Consider the following 20,074-nt stretch of genomic DNA (forward strand, 5'->3'; position numbering starts at 1 on the left):
CCTCATTAACCCCGCCCCGCCTTTGTGCGGCGCGCGGCGCGGGGGGCGTGGCCTGCTCCGCTCGCCCCGCCCCTTTCTCCCGCTTGGCCCCGCCCCTCGCTCTGTGGCCCCGCCCCCGGTGCCGGTGCCGGTGCCGGGCCCGCCGCGGGGCCGGTGCCGCTCGGTTCGGTGCTGGGCCCGCACACGGACACACGTGCGGGGCCGGGCCGCGCCTCCCGTGCCGCGCCTCGGGGTTATTCCGGGTGACGGAGGAAGCCGCAGCCGCGGGGCCGCCCCGGCTCGAGGAGGAGCCGCCGCCGCCGCCGCCGCCGCCGCCGCGCACCTGCCCGCCCCCGGCCCGCCCCGTCTCCCCGGCGTGGGGCCGGAGGTAGCGGCGCGGGTGTAGTGGCCACCCGCAGCATCCCCCGGCTTGGGCCGTGGCCGCCCCGGAGCCGTGAGTACCGCCGGGGCACGGCCCTGCCGCCCGCACCTCCTCTCCGCTTCCTCTCCCTCTTCCTCTCCCTCTTCTTCCTCCTCTCTCTCTCCCCCTGTGCCTCTTCCCGGCAGGGCCGGGGCGCTCAGACCCGCGGGAGGAGGGGGAGCGGAGGGGTAAGGGGATGGGGGCACACCGGAGGGGTCACCGGGGGGTGATGGGGGGACCCCCGAAGGAGCTGCCTCTCCATCACTCCCGGCGCTGCTCCTGCGCATCCCTCCTCGGAGACCAAGTTTGCTTTTGGGGTAGCACGCAGCACGTCCGGGGGGACCACCGGCGCCGTTTCCAAAGGTTTTGGCACAACTGGTGTCGTTTCCAAATATTTCCAGAGGTTTGGAACAGCCGATGTCCTTCCCGGCTCTCTCTGCACCGCGGCATCGTCTCCGGGGCCGGCAGCATCCCTGTGCCCTCCTCCCCTGTCCTCTGCCAAGTCCTGGGGAGATCCCGTTGGAAAAGGGAAAAGCCGCAGAGAGGGGCTGGCCCGGCCGTGCCCCCTGCCCCCGGTGCCGCACACGGGGGCTCGGGGCTGGTGGTGCTGGGCGAGCTGAAGGGCACGGGGAGAAACGCTGCCTCGGGTTTTCTGGAAACTTGTGGGGGACGCGGGATGCAGCTTTTCCGTGGCCTCTGCAGTGGCTGTCAGGGCAGAGGGCTCTCCTTGAGCCACAGCGTCGCTGCTGCTGCTGCTGCTGGAGCTGGTCCCGGGAGCTCAGGCCAGGCTGGCAGCTGGGCTGGTTCTGCTGGCTGAGCAAATGCCTCCCTCTGCGGGGACCGGCAGCCCTGGGACCTCGGCAGGGAAGGAGAAGGTGGCTGTCCCTGCGCTGGGTGCCACCAGCCCGGCTCCTGTGCCAGCCTGCAGGGGCAGTGGCCTTGCTTTGCTGGGTCTCTGTGCGGGATGCCAGCTCTCCTTTGACTTCAATGCCTGCTGTCCCACAGCATTATTCCGGGGGGCTCTGCACTGCTGGAGGTGATCCTGGAGTGATTCAGCAACACGTGGATGTTTCTGGGTGCCTTTAGCACCAAGAGGTGCTGCTTTGTCGCAGGTTCAGTGTTTTGGGGCTCACTGACCCTTCAGTGTCCAGTGGCCTTCTGGTTTTCATCCCTGCAGCCAAGCAAACCCCTCTCTGCAATCCCTTCCCTCTGCACCCTGAGCTTCTCTCCCGACCCGTGAACATCTGCTGGAAATCCTTTATTCAGCACAGCAGTGAGTAAGACTCAGGGAGATGTTGGGTGTAGAGATCTGAGTTTCCTTCCTGAGCACTGAGTGATTAATGAATCACAGCAAAGAGCAGCTAATTCAGAGCACACCAGGAGCTGGCAGGCGTAACGGGCACCTGCTCTCTTGGCTTCGGAGCCCAGCATCCGAATGGAGCTGCTCCTGAGCATCTTGGGGAGCTGGGATGGTCCCTGATGCTTCCTGTCAGCCGAGGTCAGCTCAGTGGGGGTGGCAGTGGGACGCCTTTGTTCTGCCAGCACAGACAGCGGCCATCTGCCCCTGCTCCCTCAGCCAGCCTGGCTCTCTGTGCATGGAGTGGAAATCAAAGCAGGCGTCCTCTGAAGGCTGAAGATCTGCTGGGGAGGCTGCTCTGGGTCCTTCCTTTGCTGCATTTGAGGCTCAGCAGCTCCAAAAATCGAGCAGCCCCGCTGAAGTCCCAGTGCTGCCTCCTGGATCTCCTCAGGAGCTGGAGCGCTGCCTCCAACGCCGGGGCAAGCTGGGCTTGGGAGGCTTGAGAGGCTTCACCCGCTCTGCCTGGCCTGCTGCAAACCATCCCTAAAGGATGTGGCTCCTCAGGGACAGGAATCTGAGCTCCTCCAGCTGCAATTCCCAGGGTCTGGGACCTGCTGGCCTTGGCAGGCCCCCAGTGTGCCAGCGAGCTCAAGGCCGTGGTGCCACATGCTCCTCATAGCTCAGTTTGCAGGGATGTGCCCTGTGCTGCTGCTTGCCAAGAAGATGCGCCCTGCAGAATTCTTTGGAATTCCCTCGAATTCTTTCGTTTCCTGGCTTGGAAAGACTTTCTCACTGCTCCAGAAGCTCAGGGGTTGTTCAGAGCAGGAGGTGCAGATCTGTGTTGGCAGAGAGGGGCCGGAGGGGGCTTTGTGAACCACCCCTAAACGTGGTGTGGGTGCCGTGGGAGGGCTGAGCCGGGTGATGCCCGCTGGTGACCTCCTGGTTTGGAGGGGCAGCAGAATTATTCCATGTCCCGTCCATCTGCAAAAGATCTTCTTGCCTGCTTGCAGCCAGCAGATCCGAGTGCTTTTTCTTGCTTCCCCTGCTGCTGCTGCCTCATGTGATGGAGTTACCCTTCCCTTTGGAAGCCAAGTGGTGTCTCCTGCTGAGTCTCCCCAAATTCATCACTGTCCTGTGACATCAGGGCATTGCTGGGCAGTGGTGACCCACTCTGAGCTGGCCCCCTGTCACCTGGAGCCACCAGCAGCTGGCACAGCAGAGAGGTGAAGGGTGCAGTCCCTCCTTGGACCGAGGATGCTGCAGAGAGGGAGCTCCCGGGCAGGTCTGGGAGCCAGGAATGTGGCTGTGCTCTGGCCAGGCTGCCTCCCACGGCCTGAGCGCTCTCCCTTTGTGTTTCCCAGTGTGGAAAATGGGCTGGGGACAGAGCTGTCTGTCACAGGAGAGAGCAGGAGCTCCACAGGGATGGGCAGTGCAGCCTGAGCCCTGGCACTGCAGGGCACTTGCTGCGTGTGACGGGGTTTGGCATTGCCTGTGCCATAAACCAGCGCTGGGTGCGACAGAGGCTCCTCTGCCGTGGCTGCTGGGGACACTGGGAAGGGGAATCAGGACATGACCCACATTTCCAGCCCCTGACAGAGCCAGAGGGCTCACGTTGCTCAGATTTTGGCGTGCTTTGTGCTGGCGCGTGGCAGCTCCAGTCTGACCCCAGCGCAGCTGGAGACCTGCAGGTTTCGCTGAGCACCTCAAGGCAAGAATCCATTTCCATTCCTTGTTTCTCCCTAACCTGGGAATTCAGCAGCCCCAAACCTCCTCCAGCCCTGACCCTCGCACCCAATTACTTGAAAATGACCCAAATGTTGGCGCAGATGCCTCGGAATCCCTCAACCATGGAGTCCTGCTTGGAGCTGAGTTTGGAGGCGTCTGAAGGAAGAGCTGCTGCCTGTGGCAAGTGAGGAGAAGGCTGTGGGCACCGAGGTGAGGATGCCCTTCACCCCTCCCAGGTGTGAGAATGTCCCAGGGCACCGAGCCTCTGCCTCCCGCTCCTTGCTCTCACTTTTTGGGGTGACTGAGAGCGACTTTGAGCTTCCAAACAAAACTCCCCAGGAGTAACGAGGAGTGAGGCTTTAATTAGGAGAGACCTCCAGCCTGGTGTGTGCACCAGAGCCCACTGATGACAACCCAGGGAGCTGCTGCGGGGCTCTGCCGAGGTCAGCGTGCTGAGTGCCCTCCTTGCCTGGAGCCAGCAGTGTCTCTGTGCCTGGAGCTGGCAACTGAGCACAGCTTTTCCCTGTCCTCCCCACCCCCTTGCCGAGGCTCCACATCCTCCCTGGCAGCTTGTCACTTCTCTGCAGATGTCTAGACAGGAGGATTCAGTGCGTGTCAGTTATGCCTAATTCATTAAAAAAAAAAAAAAAAAGGAAAAAAAAAAGCCCCAACCCTCCTGGGAGCTGGGGATTCTCAGTCCTGCAGACTCAGCGCTGTCTGCGCTGCCCTGCGCTGCCTCGAGGCTCCCTCCCTCCGAGCAGACTCATTCCAGGCAGCTGCAGGAGCAGCAGCGGCTCGGCAAGGGAAGGCAGGGGCAGAGGGAGCAGAGGAGAGGAGGTTTGCAGGGGTTTTTAGGGCTGGGCTGTGCTCACTGTCGCTGCCCCTCACCCCGTTGGTGTGCGCTCACATCCCCCCCGTGCCCATCGGGAGCTGGCAGACGGGGTCCAGCTTCCCTGGCACTGCCAGCTCCCCAATTCCTGTGTCCCTCCTGAAGGCAGGGCTGGTTCCAGGAGGAGCAGCTCCCTTGCTGCCACCCTTCCCTCCACGTTCTGAGCCCTGACCTGTGCACAGGTGAAAGCTCAGCCGTGTGGAGCTCTGAGGATCTGCAGCGCATCCTCCTGCTCCCGAGGCAGCTGCCTCCCTCTGCCTCCTTCCAAGCGCTGCCTCTGCCAGCCTGAGCACGCAGTGAACCTGACGTGAGCGGGAGCTGCTGCACGCTGCCAGTGCCTGTCTGAGCTCCCTGGGTGCAGGCAGAGCAAGGCCTAGGAAGGGACTGAGCCCCAGAGCGTTTTCTTTTCTCTCTGTGTCAGTGACACCGATGTGACACATCCTGGTGGGGACAGCTGCCTGGGTTTAGTGCCTGCTTTGCATCTGGGTCCCGGGCACGCACAGCTGGACGGTTCCCATCCTCCCTGCTTGTGGCAGTTGTGGGGAAGGGAGCAGGGAAGGTGGGGATGCAATGCATTTTGTGATGGGCCCTCTGAAGGAAGGAATAATTTGGGATGGCCAGGTCTGAGGGGTAAGGGCAGTGCAGATCTGGTGTGGGTTGTGAAAACAGCCCTGGCGTTTGGTTATTGATTAAGAAAATGCTGCTCCACTGTGATCCCCTCCCTCCCCAGGGATCCCAGCTTCTGCTGCATCCCACGGGGACTTTGGCTGTGCCATTTTGGAGGGCACTGCTCTGGCTCCAGCCCTGGAAGGGGACCTGGCACCACGGTGCCACCTTCCAGACCTGCTTTGTGCTGCTGTGACACTCTTGGGCTCGGGCTTTGTGCCTTATCCAAAGGCAGCACTCGTGAGGGGGATGCAGAGCTGTGCACAAACAGCTGATTCTCCGGGAGAGAGGCACACAGGGATGTGGCACAAAGGGATGGGGACACATGGAGGGGATGGATTTACGCCTGACTGCGTGTCAGGCCCGAGGGCAGGGGGCTGTCCCCCCATCCCCTGTCCTCACCATCGGAGCAGCTGCACGGGATGTGTCTCTGCTGCCTCCCAGCCCTCCCGCCAGACACAAAATCCCCATCCAGGCTGTCAACAAAAAGCCATTCTCCAGGGCCTTCCTGGGGAAAGGGCAGGCTCGGAACTTCTCCCTGGAGGATCCTCTGTTCCCTGTTTATTGCTCAGCACACTTCTTTTCACTCCCAGCAAAATATGGTTTTTTGTGCGGCGAGGACAGGCCTCCCTTTGGGCAGGGATCATTTGCATTAATTAACAGAGCTGTTATGCATGGCCACGCTCTGGCGCAGAGGAGCCAAACAAATGCCTCCTTTTTTGTTGTTTTTTTTTTTTTTTTTTTTTGTGCCATAACCTCAGAGTTATTCCAAGGGAGGCAGCACATCCGTCCCAGCCCGTGGGGCCACGTGCACGGCTGCTGCTGCCCACAGAGGTGGGCTTGTGCTTCCTTCCCCCTCTGAGTCTGGACACTGCTCCACTGTCTCCTGTGGTCCAGGCAGTGCTCCCCATTAATTACATCCCACAGACCCTCATTTCCTGGGAATGAAAGTTTCAGCAGGGAAGTGAGGAATATTTAGTGCTGCCAGCAAAGTGGGGAGTTCGGCGCGGGGAGCAGCATTGGGATGCTCCATTCCTTTTCCCACACTGGTTTTGTTCGGATCTGTTAAAGCAGAAGAGCTCTGATGGGAACAAGTTACTGTGGGGTGGAGGGGACAGTGGGGCTGAAGAGGCTTTACCCACTGCAAGGCTTCACCAGCCCCATGCCAGCGCTCCTCAGGGAGGCTGCAGCCAAAAATCACCAAGCAGAGCTGGCTCAGGCTGCCAGAACTGTCCCCTGGTTTGGGGACACTCGTGGAGCCCAGTGGCTGGGCTGGCACCTCCCTCTTGTCCTGCTCCCTGCTGGGCTGTGTCACAGCCGCGGTGTCACTCAGGGTGGGTGGCACAGCCCTGTGCCAGCCCTGGTGGCCACAGGGAGAGGGCACTGAGCTCTGCCTCCTGGCCGTGGGGGTCACTGCGAGGGAGGACAGTGTCACCCTTGTCACTTGCCCAGGGCCACGCGAGTGGCGAGTGGCAGGGCTGGGAGGGAGCCCAGCGCTTCTGACTCTTTGGAAATGCTTGTGGTCCCCCCAAAGGCTCCAGCAGCACCCCCAGCCTGCTGGGCCCTCTGGGGGCTCTGCCAGGGTGCCAACCCTTCCTCTCCAATCGCCCAGGAGAAGCAAAGCCACCTTTCCCCCGCTCTGTCCTGCGCTGTCCCCGCCGGGCCCTGCCCCTGCTGCGGATCCAGGAGCTCCTGTCCCTCATTCCCAGCCCCCTGGAGGGACGAGGAGAGAGCTCTGGAGCTGGGACATGACTGAAATACTGATGGGGACAAATGTGCTCGGCAGGATGACACAGAGAAACCAGCCTGAGCCGAGCAGGAAAACCCTTGGGCTTGCGGCTGGGATGGGGATAGAGGTGGGGAAGCTCTGTCGGCTCCCTGCCCGAAAGCAGCTCTGGGAAAAGACCTCTGGAGCTTAACCCTGATCCTAACCCCAACCCTGACCTGCTGGAGCTCAGGTGGGGATGTTAATAATGAAAAACCTCCCTTGTGTGGGCACCTCATGCAGCAGATGTGAATTAGGAGATGGGGTGTCCCGGGGATGCTGCAGCTTCCGAGACTGGGATGTGGGAGGATAAGACCATGCTCCCGGGCTCTCCTTTGCTGCCGAGGGCACGGTGGCACCATGCTGGCCCTGCTGGAAAGCACCAGCAGGCACTGCCTCTGCCGTGTGCCCCAGAGCCCTCCCCGCTGCCAGGGACAGGAGGAATCTCGTAGCACTCGAGGTGATGCAAATAGAAAAGGGCATTGCAGGCTTCTCCCCGCTCAGGAAACATGTTTATTCATCTTTTTTCCTCCCCCAGACTCTCGTACGTGCTACAACCGCTCTTCAAAAAGGGAATCTCTGGCTGCATTCGTGGCTGAGCAGGCACAGGGCGCTGGGTTGCTATTTTTAGGCCCAGCAGGGCTGATGTGGAGGTGTGTGAGGAGCGGGAGGCTGAGGGGATTCTCTCGCCACGGGGATGCGGGGGCAGCTCGCAGGCTCGGTTTCGATTCAAGTGGTTTTTCCCTGCTGCTGCTTCCCCCTCCTTCCTCCTGCTGCTCAGTGCCCCCCTCTTCGCTGCCCCAGCTCCTGGGTGCTGCCAAAGGCCTTTGCGAGCAGCGTGAGCAGCCTGGATGCAAACAGCACCGGGGGAGGAGATCTCTGCGTGAATAAATGGTCCTTGATCAGGCAGGTTTTGTTTTCCTAGAATCACAGAATGGTTTGGGCTGCAAGGGGCTGTAAAAGCCGTCCGGTTCCATGGGCAAGGACGCCTTCCACCGTCCCAGGGTGCTCTGAGCTCCACCCAGCCTGGCCTGGGACACTTCCAGGGATGCAGGGGCAGCCGCAGCTGCTCTGGGAAATCCATTCCGGGGCCTCCCCACCCTCACGGGGATGAATCCCTTCCCTACATTGAACCTGAATTTCCCCTCTTCGTTTGCACCAAATGACATTTCCCTGGCAGGGCAGGGCCTGGGCAGAGCTGTCAGGGTCGCTGTCAGCGCCGGGTGTTTGAGCAGGGCTGGCTCCCCAGGGATCACCCAGGGGCTGCAGCAGCTCCTGCCTGGATAACTCTGTGCTTTTCCCCCATCCCAGAGGCGGTGGGAAGGGCCACCCCCCTTCCCTGCCCGCGGCAGCCATGGAGGGGGGTGTGCAGCTCCTGAACCGCGACGGGCACAGCATCTCGCACAACTCCAAGCGCCACTACCACGACGCCTTCGTGTGCATGAACCGCATGCGGCAGCGGGGGCTGCTCTGCGACATCGTCCTGCACGTGGCCACCAAGGAGATCAAGGCCCACAAGGTGGTGCTGGCATCGTGCAGCCCCTACTTCCACGCCATGTTCACAAGCAAGTAGAGTCCTCTCTTCCCCAGGGACAGGCTCGCCCTGCTCTCAGCCCTCCCCTCTCCCAAGCCCTTCCTGCTCGGGCCCTGCTCCCTGTTCTCCCTGCTCTGCCCTTTCATGTGTCATTTCTGTGGGCAGGAGCAGGAGTTTTCCTCATTCCGCTCCCTTCCCTGAACCCCTTTGCCCGTGCACAGGATCCTGGTGTCCCCCCTCCTGCAGTCCTGGCCCCCAGTCCCTAGAGCTCGGCAGGAAACCTTCCAGAAACAAACCACTTGTTCCATGCATGGTTAAATCCTCCATTTCACTCCCTTCCCTGATTTCCTTTGCCCACAGCCCCCTGCACAGGGATCCTGTCCTCCCTCCTGCAGTCCTGGCCCCCATTCCCCAGAGCTGGACAGAAAACCTCCCTGGGCTGTGATGTGGAGGTGGATGCAGCTCATTCCACGCATCCACCTGGGGGGGAAGCAGCCCTGCTGTGGGAGTTGTTGCTCATTTTTGGTGTCCTTTGCCCCAGATGAGATGAGTGAGAGCCGCCAGACTCATGTAACGCTGCACGACATCGACCCCCAGGCGCTGGAGCAGCTGGTGCAGTACGCCTACACGGCTGAGATCGTGGTGGGAGAGGGGAATGTGCAGGTAGGAGCTTTTTCCCCCAGGCCCCCTTCTCCACAAAGCTGTTCTGTAGCAGATTTGCCTCCTGGGGACGCCTCTCTCCTGCTCAGCACTGCCAGTTGTTTCTGTGGTGGCAGCTGGGTCTGGCAGTGGTCAGGGAGTTCAGCGGCTTTCCTTCCTGGAGGTGGCTCCTCAAAGCACTGCGCAGTTCCCAGATTCGTTCCCAAGCACCTGCCGTCCTCCTGGCCCTGGGGGGTGTCACAGGTGTCCTTCCCAGCCCTTCTTTACCTCAGAAACCAGGAGTGCTCTGTCCTTTCTGTGCTTCCGTGCCTGCAGGCGCTCACTAAACCTGCTCTGCTCGCGACTCGCAGCGGGACGAGGGTGAAAATCGTTCCCTTGCCCTGGAAACTCCCTTTTCCCCCGTTCTTTTCCACTGTGCCAGACCCTTCTTCCTGCTGCCAGCCTGCTTCAGCTCAATGGTGTACGGGATGCTTGCTGCAAGTTCCTGCTCAGCCAGCTCGACCCCTCCAACTGCCTGGGCATCCGGGGCTTTGCTGACACCCACTCCTGCAGCGACCTCCTCAAGTCTGCCCACAAGTACGTCCTCCAGCACTTCGTGGAGGTGTCCAAGACAGAGGAGTTCATGTTGCTGCCCCTTAAACAGGTGAGGCCCCGCAGGCAGTGTGGAAGTCTGGGTGCAGCAAAGCTTTTCCTGTTCCATCTGTGAGTGAGAAGCCCAAGGGAGCTGCACGGAGGGGACAGGGCTTGGCAGGGGTTGGACCCAGGTTCTGGGCTTTGGCCCCACTCTGTTCAGTCTGTGGGTAGAGCTCTGTCAGCAGGCTGGATTCCACAGGAAATAAGGATGGGAGGGTAGGATGGGTTAATTTTGGTGCTTGCCACGTGAGCTCGGAGCACACTGCCCTGGCTCTGGGAGCACAGCCCAGGGAATAAGTCCTGGGCACGTGGCTGGGATGTTTAAATCAGCTCAGCTAATGTTTCTTGCTGGTCATCATGTGGTGCCAGTCTGGCCCCTGGCTCAGCTGCTGTGCCTTGGCCAGGAGCAATTCCCTGCTCTGCATCACCGACCTGTGTGGTCCCTCAGCAGGGTCAGACACCTCCCTTCACCCATTCCCAGGGCACCCATTCCCTCTGCTCCACCTCTGCAGCCCCTGGCAGGTGAGGGGAGAGTTGTGGGAGCAGCCAGGGCACCTGGGTCTGCCCCAGGAACTGTTGAAGGGACACATGCCAGCGGGGGCAGAGCCAGGGAGGATGGTCAGAGGTGTCCCCACAAAGCTGCTTGGGGGCACCCCGTTGCTGTTGGGAACCCCCAGCACGTCCAGGAGGCAGCGCTCTGCCTCTGGCACTGCCGTTCCGCTGGGCTGGCAGCTGGGAATGCCTCCTTTCCTCCCAGCCCACACCAACCAGCACTGCCCTCCCACCCCGCCCTGCAGGTGCTGGACCTCATTTCCAGTGACAGCCTCAATGTGCCCTCGGAGGAGGAGGTGTACAGGGCTGTGCTCAGCTGGGTCAAACACGACGTGGACAGCAGGAGACAGCACGTGCCCAGGGTGAGAGGGCTGGGAAGGGGTGAGAGTGCTGGGAAAGGGGGTCTGGTCCTGCCCACCAGCTCCGAGTGCCTGGGCTGGGTGGGCACACGGCTGGAGGAAGCTGCAGGAGAGGGCAGGAGCAGCAGGTCCCTGTCCTACCACTTCCAGTCCGGGTTGGAAGGGACCTTAAATCCCATCCCGTTCCACCCCCTGCCATGGGCAGGGACACCTTCCACTATCTCAGGTTGCTCCAGCCTGGCCTTGGACGCTTCCAGGGATGGGGCAACCCCAGGGCAACCTGTGCCAGGGCCCCAGCACCCTCTGAGTAAAGAATTTCTCCCCGATCTCTAAGCTCAGTCTCCCGTTTCAGTTGAGCCCTGTCCCCGTGCCCGTGTGCCAAGGCCTGCTCTCTGTCCCCCCAGCTCATGAAGTGCGTGCGGCTGCCGCTGCTGAGCCGGGATTTCCTCATGAGCAACGTGGACACGGAGCTGCTGGTGCGGCACCACTCGGAGTGCAAGGACCTGCTCATCGAGGCCCTCAAGTACCACCTGATGCCCGAGCAGAGAGGGGTCCTGAGCAACAGCCGGACGCGGCCGCGGCGCTGCGAGGGGGCCAGCACCGTGCTCTTCGCTGTGGGTAAGGCCCTGCCGCTCCCCCCATCCCAAACCCCAGCCCCATCCCGGGGTGTTTTTGGGCTATGTTTGCTCTGTTTGCCCTCCCCGAGCAGGTGGAGGGAGCCTGTTTGCCATCCACGGCGACTGCGAGGCCTACGACACGCGCACGGACCGCTGGCACATGGTGGCCTCCATGTCCACGCGCAGGGCGCGCGTGGGCGTCGCGGCCATCGGGAACAAGCTCTACGCCGTGGGCGGGTAAGGGGCCACGGGGTGGGGCAGGGAGCAGCTGGGGAGGGGGGCACGGGGCTGCTCTGGCAGCAGGGATGGCCGGCAGGGCCTGCTGGAGTCTGGGGTAGCCACGGAAAAGCCTCTTCCCTGCGCGGCAAATTCTCCAGATCCCAGTTTGGTGGTGGCTGCATCCTGACCTGGGGCATTTCCTTCCCATTTCCCTCAGAATCCCAGACTGGTGTGGGCTGGAACCTTAAAGCTCATCTCGTCCCAGCCCGGACACCTTCCACCATCCCAGGTTGCTCCAAGCCCGGTCCAACCTGGACACTTCAGGGATGGGGCAGCCCCAGCTCCTCTGAGCAGCCTCTTCTCCCCTTCTCTCCCTGCAGCTACGATGGGACCTCTGACCTGGCCACGGTGGAATCCTACGACCCTGTCACCAATTCCTGGCAGCCTGAGGTGTCCATGGGCACCAGGAGGAGCTGCTTGGGTGTGGCAGCCCTTCATGGGCTCCTCTACGCTGCCGGGGGCTACGATGGGGCCTCGTGCCTCAACAGGTAGGGATTGCCTTGCTCCAGCCCTCCCTGCTCCTGCCTGCGCTGTCCTGGGAGCTGGGAGCCCTGCTCCTGACCCTCGAGCAGATGTTTTGCAACCCAACTGCTCCTTCCAGTGGGAAAAACCCCCACTTTGTAGCCCTGTGCCCCAAGAGAACCCAGCCTGTGTCAGCTCCTCCCTCCCGTTTCCCCTGTCTATTCCCAACATTTCCTTGGAGCTGCCCCTGCGGGCCCGTGTCCAAGAGCTCTGACCTGGGCTTTTCCAGTGTCCCACCTTTTCTCCCTGTGTCTCTGCCTGCTGCAGCGCGGAGAGGTACGACCCCCTGACGGGCACCTGGACCTCCATCGCCGCCATGAGCACCCGGAGGCGCTACGTCCGCGTGGCAACGCTAGGTGGGTGCTGGCCCCGGGGCTGGGGGCTCCTGGGCAGGCTCTCTGCACTGCTGGGGGGTCCTTTTGCTGCTCTGCTCCAGTTCCTGCCCCCTCTGCCACATCCTGAGGTGCTCCCTGCCTCTGCCCTTCTCAGCCTCCCCAATCGCTGGGGTTCATCACAGCCTGGAGGCAGCTCCTGAGGGGATCCCCAACTTGTTCCCTTCTGCTTTGGAGCAAGGGATTGGCTGTGGGTGATCACCATCCCTGGAAAGGAAGGGACAGCCTGAGGAGTCCTTCACTGTGGAAGCAGGACCGTCCTTTCAGTGATGATCCCAGCCCCACGCTCACCCCAGCAGGAGCTGCACCTCCCTGGAGATGCTTCCCACCTTCCCAGGAGCTGCCCTGTCCCCGTGTCCCCCTGCCTGTCCCCTGCCCTGCTCCCTGCCTTCAGCTCTCCCTGCTGACTCAGAGCTTCCCTCCCCTCCAACCCCAGCTCCTCCTGAGCCTGCCACAGCCGATCCTGGCATTGCCCTGCTCCAGCCTCCTCCGCTAAAAACACCCCGTGGCTCTGGTGGGGAGCTCTGTGACGAGGAGCTCGAGGAGCAGCAGGAGAAGGAGCTCTCTGGGAAGCTCTGCCTGCTGAATGTTTCACACTGCTCCTGCTGCAAGGGGAGGGAGCCGGGCTGGCCCTGCTGGGAGGAGCTGCCTGGGGCAGGGCAGGCTCAGCCTGCACCTGTGTGGGCACCTCCGGAGTGGCACCTGTGGCATCGTGGGAGGCAGTGCCGGGGCAGGGAGGTGTCTGTGGCTCATCCCTGTGCCTCTGTGTCTTTGCAGAAGGCAACCTCTATGCAGTCGGGGGCTACGACAGCTCATCCCACTTAGCCACGGTGGAGAAGTACGAGCCCCAGGTAAACACAGGAGATCTGGGTGCCCCTTCTGCTTCTCCCCTCTTTAGGGGTGCCTGTAAGGCCCTAACCCACCGTGTGTGGCAGTGAGATGGGGGGGTGTCAGCAGGGACAGAGCGTCCAGGGTGCAGTCCTGAGCACAAAAAAGGATCCGAGCTCCTCTGTGAGAGGTCTCTGTGAGGTTTCAGCACCAGAGCACCCTCTGTCCCCACTGCCTGGAGTTCTGCAGGGATCCTGTCCGTGCCCTGAGCTGTTCCCAGCTCCCAGCTGAGCTCCTGCACACCCAGTGTGGTGAGCAGGGAGTGTGGTGGGCCGGGGACATGCGCTGTGCCCAGGGGCACACAGCTCTGCTCCAGCCAGGTCTGCAGAAAGATCAAAGAGAAGGTCCTGGAGGCCTTTCATGAGCTGCAAAGCCCCAGCTGCACTCGCACAGATTGGAAATAGATACAGCTCAGCCCCCGTGGCGGGGCTGGCATTCAGCTGGGACACAACTGGTGGCCTGGCACGGGCATCTCTGCGCCCCTGGGATGGCTCCTGCCAGCTGCTGCTGTGCTCTCCTGAGCCAGGCAGCAGAGATTCCTCCTGGGAACTTGGGAGAGCGGGGACAAAAGAAGTGGGGTCCTCCCAAAGGGGTTTTTATGCCAGGAGCTGCGTGGTCAGAGCAGGACTGACCCCCCCAGAACCGATCTGGCAGGGGTGTGTGGGAAATGCCCTGTGGAGCGGCTGATGGGTTCCCTGTCCCCAGATCAACACCTGGACCCCCATTGCCAACATGCTGAGCCGCCGCAGCAGCGCGGGCGTGGCCGTGCTCGAGGGGATGCTCTACGTGGCTGGTGGCAATGATGGCACCAGTTGCCTTAACTCCGTGGAGCGCTACAACCCCAAATCCAACACCTGGGAGAGCGTGGCCCCCATGAACATCCGCAGGTAAGGGGCTGTGCCCCCTCTGGAGCCTCGGCTGCTGCAGCAGGGGCGGGGATCTCACCGTGCTGTGCCTTGCCAACCATCAAACACAGACACATCAGGGGTTTTAGGGTTTGTGGCTGGCTCACCACGCTCCTGCTGTGCTGAGAGGGATTGGGGGGTGTGCCAGGAGGGCACAGCAGAGATGTTCTGCAGAGGGATTTATCCTGAGCACTCGCTGTGGCCAGAAAGAGCCAGGGGGTTCATCTGGCTGAGCCCACGGAGCTGCTGCTGGGCTGTGGGAGGATTTCAGGCTTGCAAGTCCGAGGATTTTGGGCTCATAGGGTTTGGTGTTGGATGAGGTCTGGACGAGCATGTCAGAGCAAAGGGGGAGATCTGTGGCTCTGTGCTGCACTCTGCCCGTTTGAGCCCCGGCAGTTCATTTTCACGGGCTGTTTGTGGGGCTGGGCACTCCTTTGGCGGGGTGCCTGAGCTCCCCCCACACCTCCCAGCCTCACCCCCGTGGTCTCTGCACGGTCCTTCCAGGAGCACCCACGACCTGGTGGCCATGGACGGGTGGCTTTATGCCGTGGGGGGCAACGACGGCAGCTCCAGCCTGAACTCCATCGAGAAGTACAACCCCCGCACCAACAAGTGGGTGGCCGCCTCCTGCATGTTCACCCGCCGCAGCAGCGTGGGGGTGGCCGTGCTGGAGCTCCTCAACTTCCCCCCACCCTCCTCGCCCACCCTCTCGGTGTCCTCGACGAGCCTTTGACACCGGCTCCGGCCGTGCCTCAGCGCCGGGGCGCAGCGGTGGCCCCCGGCCGGCGTCGCTGTGAGCGGGGAGCAGGAACCCCAGCCCGGCCCTCCTGGGGGGCTCTCCCCGCTCTGGGGGCACCCACGGCGTCACCAGGGCCACCTGCAGCAGCTGCAGATGTGCTTCCAGGGCTGGCCCTTCCCTGGAGGACGAGTGGAGGGGGTTCTCCCTCCGGCCAGACTCATCCCAGCACCCCTGAAGGCTCCTTTGGGCAGGGGAACCCGAACCATCGCTGCTTCTGGGATTGCCGTGCTCCAGCCGTGCCACCGGGCACCGCCGGCCCTGGGGTGGCCCCGGGGGCCACGGCGAATGTGCAACCACCGCTCCTCTGAATGTCACTGTAGCCAAACTCAGCCAAGCCTGCACTGTTACAGACTCCGGGGCCGCCCCCCGGCTCTCGAGGGTGTCTCATCGATGCCTTAAAACACACCAAGGGAAGGAGCCCAGCCCAGGCGCAGCCCTGCGGGGTGGGGAGGGTCGGAGGCAAAGCTGGCCGCAGCATCCTGGCCCCTGCAGCGCTCCCTGAGCCGCTGAGATGCCAGCTGAGTGGGGACCTTGGTGGCATCGCTGCCGTTGCTGTGCCAGGCTCCAGGACTGGGACTGCACGTGGGCCTGCCTCAGCCTGGGAACGGCCCGGCCTGTTTGCTGTTCCCCTCTCTGCAAAGCAGATTCTGGGTTTGTGGGAAGGAGTCTGTTCTTGGACAAAGAGCAGTCCAGCCTTCGGAACGAGGAGGATTGCCTGGCGTTACTTTTTTTGGGTATTGATTTTTTTTGCCTTTTTTTATTTGGACGCTAATATGACTTCATGTCCCTTTATTTTTTACACTGCCCTGGTATTCCCCATCCCCTCTGCTCTCGAGGCAGCAGAAGGGATGCAGTTCCTTTTCTCATTTGTTGAGGAGATGATTCCTGTGCCCTGCAAGGTGCTCTCTCTGGATGGGTGGGGTGTGTGCATGTGTGAGGTGCCAAAAGCAGCACGGGAGGGACTGTTTCCAATTAGCGACTCCCTGCCAGTCAAGCAACCACTTTAATGAACTAAAGGTTGGATAAATTAGTACTGTAAGGCCTGTCCTAGAGCCAGGGCCCCTGTGGGGTGGTGTTTTCAGGGTGTGCTGCGTGTGAGGTGTGAGCTGAGGCACAGATCAGGTGTTCCCCACACTACAGAGGAACGACTCAACCACTGGTACCTCAATCGTGTTCAAATGTAGCATTGGAAATATGGCCCAGCTGTTTGGAACTCATTCCTTTCTCCTTTTCCCCCCCTGCTCCTCAGTTCTCCCTCACAGAGTTCAGGTTTCACTCGTGTGGTACTTGCGGGCCTGAGTTTTCAAGTAGCGAGAGATTTCTCCTTTTATTTGGGGGGGGTGAAAGAAGAGTTTGAGGTGAGACAGGGACCCCCCAACTTCAGACCCATTTCTTGGCAGTCTCATTTCCCCTGGACAGGTGCCTGCAGGTTTTCCAAGCCCGCCGGCATCCTTCACAAGCCCACTCACAGTGCCTCGTGTTGGACACCTGGAATTCCCAGCAGCTTCTGAAAATCAGGCCTGCTTCCCCCTCCGGCCTCTCCCCAAGGACAGTCTGAGCTTCTCAGCCTGAGGAGGCCTTTATGGCTTTTGGAACAGGCTCTAAATCTTCTTTTTGTCCCCTTCTCGCTGCCCCAGCCTGTCCCAGCTCAGCAGCTCTCCCATTTCCCTGGCCTGCAGAGTGTCCAGGCTCTGCACTTGTCTCCTGGTCCCTGTGGGCTGCCCCAGGGAGGTCAGAGGAATCTGCTTTGTTCCAAAACCAGTGAAGTCTGCTCTGGTTTGTGTGTGTGCCTCCACCTGAGCGAGCTCTCAACGCTTCCCATCCCATTCCTGTAGCCAACATCAGGATTTCCCTCTCCTGCTGGGCTCAGGTCAAGGTGTCCCTGGCTCCAGGGTCCCTTTTGGAGGAGGATCAGCCCAAAAGCCTCACGGAGAGGTGGAAGGTGCTGGTGCTGGGCTTGGCCCGAGGTGCTGAGCAGCTCGGGAGGAGTCAGGAATGAAGGGAGATGGAGCCCAGCGAGGAGGGGCAGTGCAGGAACTGCTGAGGGGGAAGCAGGGCTGCTTTCAAACAGGGAATGAGGTGCTGGAGCAGTGGCTCAGCCTCTGCTCCAGCTGGGGCTGCTGTGGAGTGAAGGGGAGGGCTGTGCCTCGGGAGCAAAGCCTGAGGGAAGTGAGAAATGCAGCAGCTGAGGAGAATTTTGGTGCCAGGAGCCCTCGGCCTCCACCGGAACCTTCAGCAGTCACGCTGCAAATCGTGTGTGATGCTGTGCTGCCTCCTGAGGAGCAGGGAAGGGCCAGAGTGATTCCTGTGCCCCCTGCCTGGGTCCTGAGCAATATCCCACTGAGCCTGATCCATGGAAACCCGGGGAGCAGGGAGCCTCTCGTCTCTGCTGCCCAAACTATGCAGGTGCTCACTGCTTCCCCATGCCGGAGGGAGGAGGAAGGAAAGGGCAAAACAATTCCCCAGCACCTTCTGGGGGTCCCAAGCCCCCTGACCCACACTGTGTGGACACGAGGTGTCAGCATCTGCCCTGGCAGGTGCCAGGGTGGGATTGCTCCTGGTGCTGCATGTCCCCTGCCGAGGAGGAGGAGGAGGAGGAGGAGAGCTCGGAGGGGACGTGTGTCTGTGTCTGTCTGTCTGTGCGTAGCAACCCTGTCTGAGGGGAGGAGAACAACTCTGTGTGGCTTCCCTGCCAGTGTTAGTCCGTGGTGTCTCACCCAAGATGTTCCTTGTGTGAATTCCCAGCAGAGGGGTGGCCCCGAGCCGGGGGCTCCGGGCTCTGGGTGTTTCTCCAGCAGGAGCCCCTGCCCTGAGGGGGGCAGAGGTTCCCTTGGCCTCCCTGCTGGGTGCACCTGCTCCAGATCCACGTCCGAGCGTCGTCACTTTGATTTCTCTGTAACTTATCTGACTTTATTTATGTGGAACTCTGTTTCTCTGAATTTTTTGCACTACGTGGGACCGGGGAGGGGATACAAGCAATAGAAGCCAACGTGTACAATAAAGACGTTTTCTTGGATACCGGATCCTGCCTCGTGCCTCCTTCCCTCTCCCTTCCCTGGCTCGCTCCTTTTTGCCCAGTCCCAGCCCCAGGCTCAGCTGAGGCTGTTGGGTGCCTGGTGGGTGTGGGGGAGCTGTCCTGGGGACAAGGGGCTTTGTATTCCCAGTGAGGATTTGGTGCTGGCAGTGTCCCACTCTGACACCCTGCCCCAGGTGCTGGACACCCCTGGGAAAAGCCCAAGGAGCAGCCCCGGAGGCTTCAGAGCCAGGCTGATTTACACCTCTCCTGTCACGAAACCCCAGTTTGGCCTCCCCAGGCCTCCCGGTGCGTTCCCTGCAGCGGGAATGAGAAGCAGATGAGGAGCCTGGCCCTGCCCTCCAGCTGCCACCCGCAGCCACCCCTGTGCCCGGGGACGTGCGGAGCTGGCCCCATCCTGCTGCCCAAACTGGTGCCAGGGCTGCTGCCCACAGAGGGGAACGCTGAGCCCATCCTGCTGCCCAAACTGGTGCCAGGGCTGCTGCCCACAGAGGGGAACGCTGAGCCCATCCTGCTGCCCAAACTGGTGCCAGGGCTGCTGCCCATGGAGGGGACCACTGAGCCCATCCTGCTGCCCAAACTGGTGCCAGGGCTGCTGCCTGCAGAGGGGAACGCTGAGCCCATCCTGCTGCCCAAACTGGTGCTGGGGCTGCTGCCCACAGAGGGGAACGCTGAGCCCATCCTGCTGCCCAAACTGGTGCCAGGGCTGCTGCCCATGGAGGGGACCACTGAGCCCATCCTGCTGCCCAAACTGGTGCCAGGGCTGCTGCCCATGGAGGGGACCACTGAGCCCATCCTGCTGCCCAAACTGGTGCCGGGGCTGCTGCCCATGGAGGGGAACGCTGAGCCCATTCCAGGGTGCAGGGGTGGAAGGAGCAGCGGGAGCTGCCTGGCACCAGCCCTGGGGCCCGAGGGGGAGCCGGAATGCCTGGCCCGGCTGCAGCCCCTCGTGTCCCCTTTCCTGCTGCTCTCCTGCTTCTGCTCCGGCTTCTATAAATAACTGCTGAGCTCTGAAAGCCTTCCTGGAGCCCAGGGGCTGCTTCCCTCCAGTCCAGGCTCTCCTGGAAGCAGAGCCGTGGGCTCTGGGAGAGCTTTGTGCCCTCAAGCTGGTTGACGGGCCAGTCCTCAGCCACTGGTGCCACCTGCCCGTGCCAGCCCTGGTGGTGTCACTGCTGTCCCAGTGAGCAAACAGGACCTGTGACAGCAGCAGGAGCTGCAGCGGCAGCAGTTGTGCCCCTGCTCTGAGCCGGGAGGTTTTATTTAGAACAAACCCTGGAGGAACAGCACGTTTGTGGTCACGGCCTGACCGTGTTAGGCACGGATGCGAGGAGGGATCGCGCTCTGCCTGCGCAGAACCCTCTCGGGGCTGTTCGCTGCAGTGTCGGATCTCGGCCAGGAGGTGCTGGGCTGCGGCTGGGCTGTCCCAGCGCTGCTTCCCAGCTGCGCTCCGAGCGCAGAGCTCACACGAGCAGCCCCTGCCATGGAAATCACGGCATTTCTGCTGGGGGCCCTCCGGAGGGGCGTGCTGGCGCTTTGCTGGGCCGGGAAGGGTTAATGGGTTACGCACAGAAAGGGGAGGGGGCCGCAGGAGCTGCTTTTAAAGGTCAGAGATGGGGAGAAATGTTATGGCACATCCGTTCTCAGCTGCTCTCTCCAGGCCTGACTGTGCGATCCCCTTTTTGGGGAATATTTTGCTCCTGCAAAGGGTAAAATGCAAACAGGAACAGTCCAACACACGTCCATCAACCCCAGCTTGATTCCAGCGGATTCCCCAGGAAAACCTCCTCTCAGAGTCCTCCTAAAATAACGTGTAGATTTGTCACATCTCATCCTTTATCACTGTTATTTATATTCACCAAATCTGATTTTTTTTTTTCAAACGTGCCATCAATTAAATCAGCCTGACAAGATCTGATTTCCACAGCCCTGCACTGATTCGTATTAATTACATTCTCCTCCTGTAATTCTCAAAGTTAATCCAACTCCCTCACAGCTGTTACATCATTTTCCCAGGAATTACTGTCAACTGGCAACCCCATAATTACCGGGCTGGTTTTTTACCCATGGAAACACCGATATCCCTGTTAAATTGTGCAATTTCTTTGCAAATCCCGTGGTCCTGCAAGACTTAACTGCAACAGCGATCCAAGCCCTTTGT

At 61.3% G+C, this 20,074-nt stretch overlaps 1 protein-coding gene across 3 annotated transcripts; it reads left to right on the top strand.

Moving 5' to 3' along the window:
* The first annotated feature begins 306 nt into the window (after positions 1–306).
* On the top strand, positions 307–17,902 carry KLHL17 (kelch like family member 17). Of its 3 annotated transcripts, none has more exons than XM_048326429.1 (12): positions 307–433; positions 8,054–8,307; positions 8,818–8,939; positions 9,358–9,579; positions 10,367–10,483; positions 10,885–11,098; positions 11,190–11,334; positions 11,697–11,864; positions 12,166–12,254; positions 13,068–13,141; positions 13,884–14,065; positions 14,588–17,902. In XM_048326429.1, exons 2-12 carry the CDS (start codon positions 8,097–8,099, stop codon positions 14,814–14,816), a joined length of 1,773 nt encoding a protein of 590 aa, XP_048182386.1. In that variant the 5' UTR covers positions 307–433; positions 8,054–8,096; the 3' UTR covers positions 14,817–17,902. The 3 variants fall into 3 exon arrangements, with proteins under 3 accessions (XP_048182386.1, XP_048182387.1, XP_048182388.1); XM_048326430.1 differs by lacking the exon at positions 307–433 and adding an exon at positions 618–3,632; XM_048326431.1 differs by lacking the exon at positions 307–433 and having other exon boundaries at positions 8,179–8,261.
* The last annotated feature ends 2,172 nt before the right edge of the window (positions 17,903–20,074 follow it).

Source organism: Corvus hawaiiensis, chromosome 22, assembly GCF_020740725.1.
Source record: "Corvus hawaiiensis isolate bCorHaw1 chromosome 22, bCorHaw1.pri.cur, whole genome shotgun sequence".
Taxonomy (NCBI): Eukaryota; Metazoa; Chordata; class Aves; order Passeriformes; family Corvidae; genus Corvus; species Corvus hawaiiensis.

What these genes read in the sequence shown, in the direction of transcription:
- KLHL17 (XM_048326429.1), top strand. Translation starts at nt 8,097, where the DNA reads ATGGAGGGGGGTGTGCAGCTCCTGAACCGCGACGGGCACAGCATCTCG. An exon ending in CTTCCACGCCATGTTCACAA is followed by an intron (nt 8,308 to 8,817) that starts GCAAGTAGAGTC and finishes CCTTTGCCCCAG; the next exon opens with ATGAGATGAGTGAGAGCCGC. An exon ending in AAGCTCTACGCCGTGGGCGG is followed by an intron (nt 11,335 to 11,696) that starts GTAAGGGGCCAC and finishes CTCTCCCTGCAG; the next exon opens with CTACGATGGGACCTCTGACC.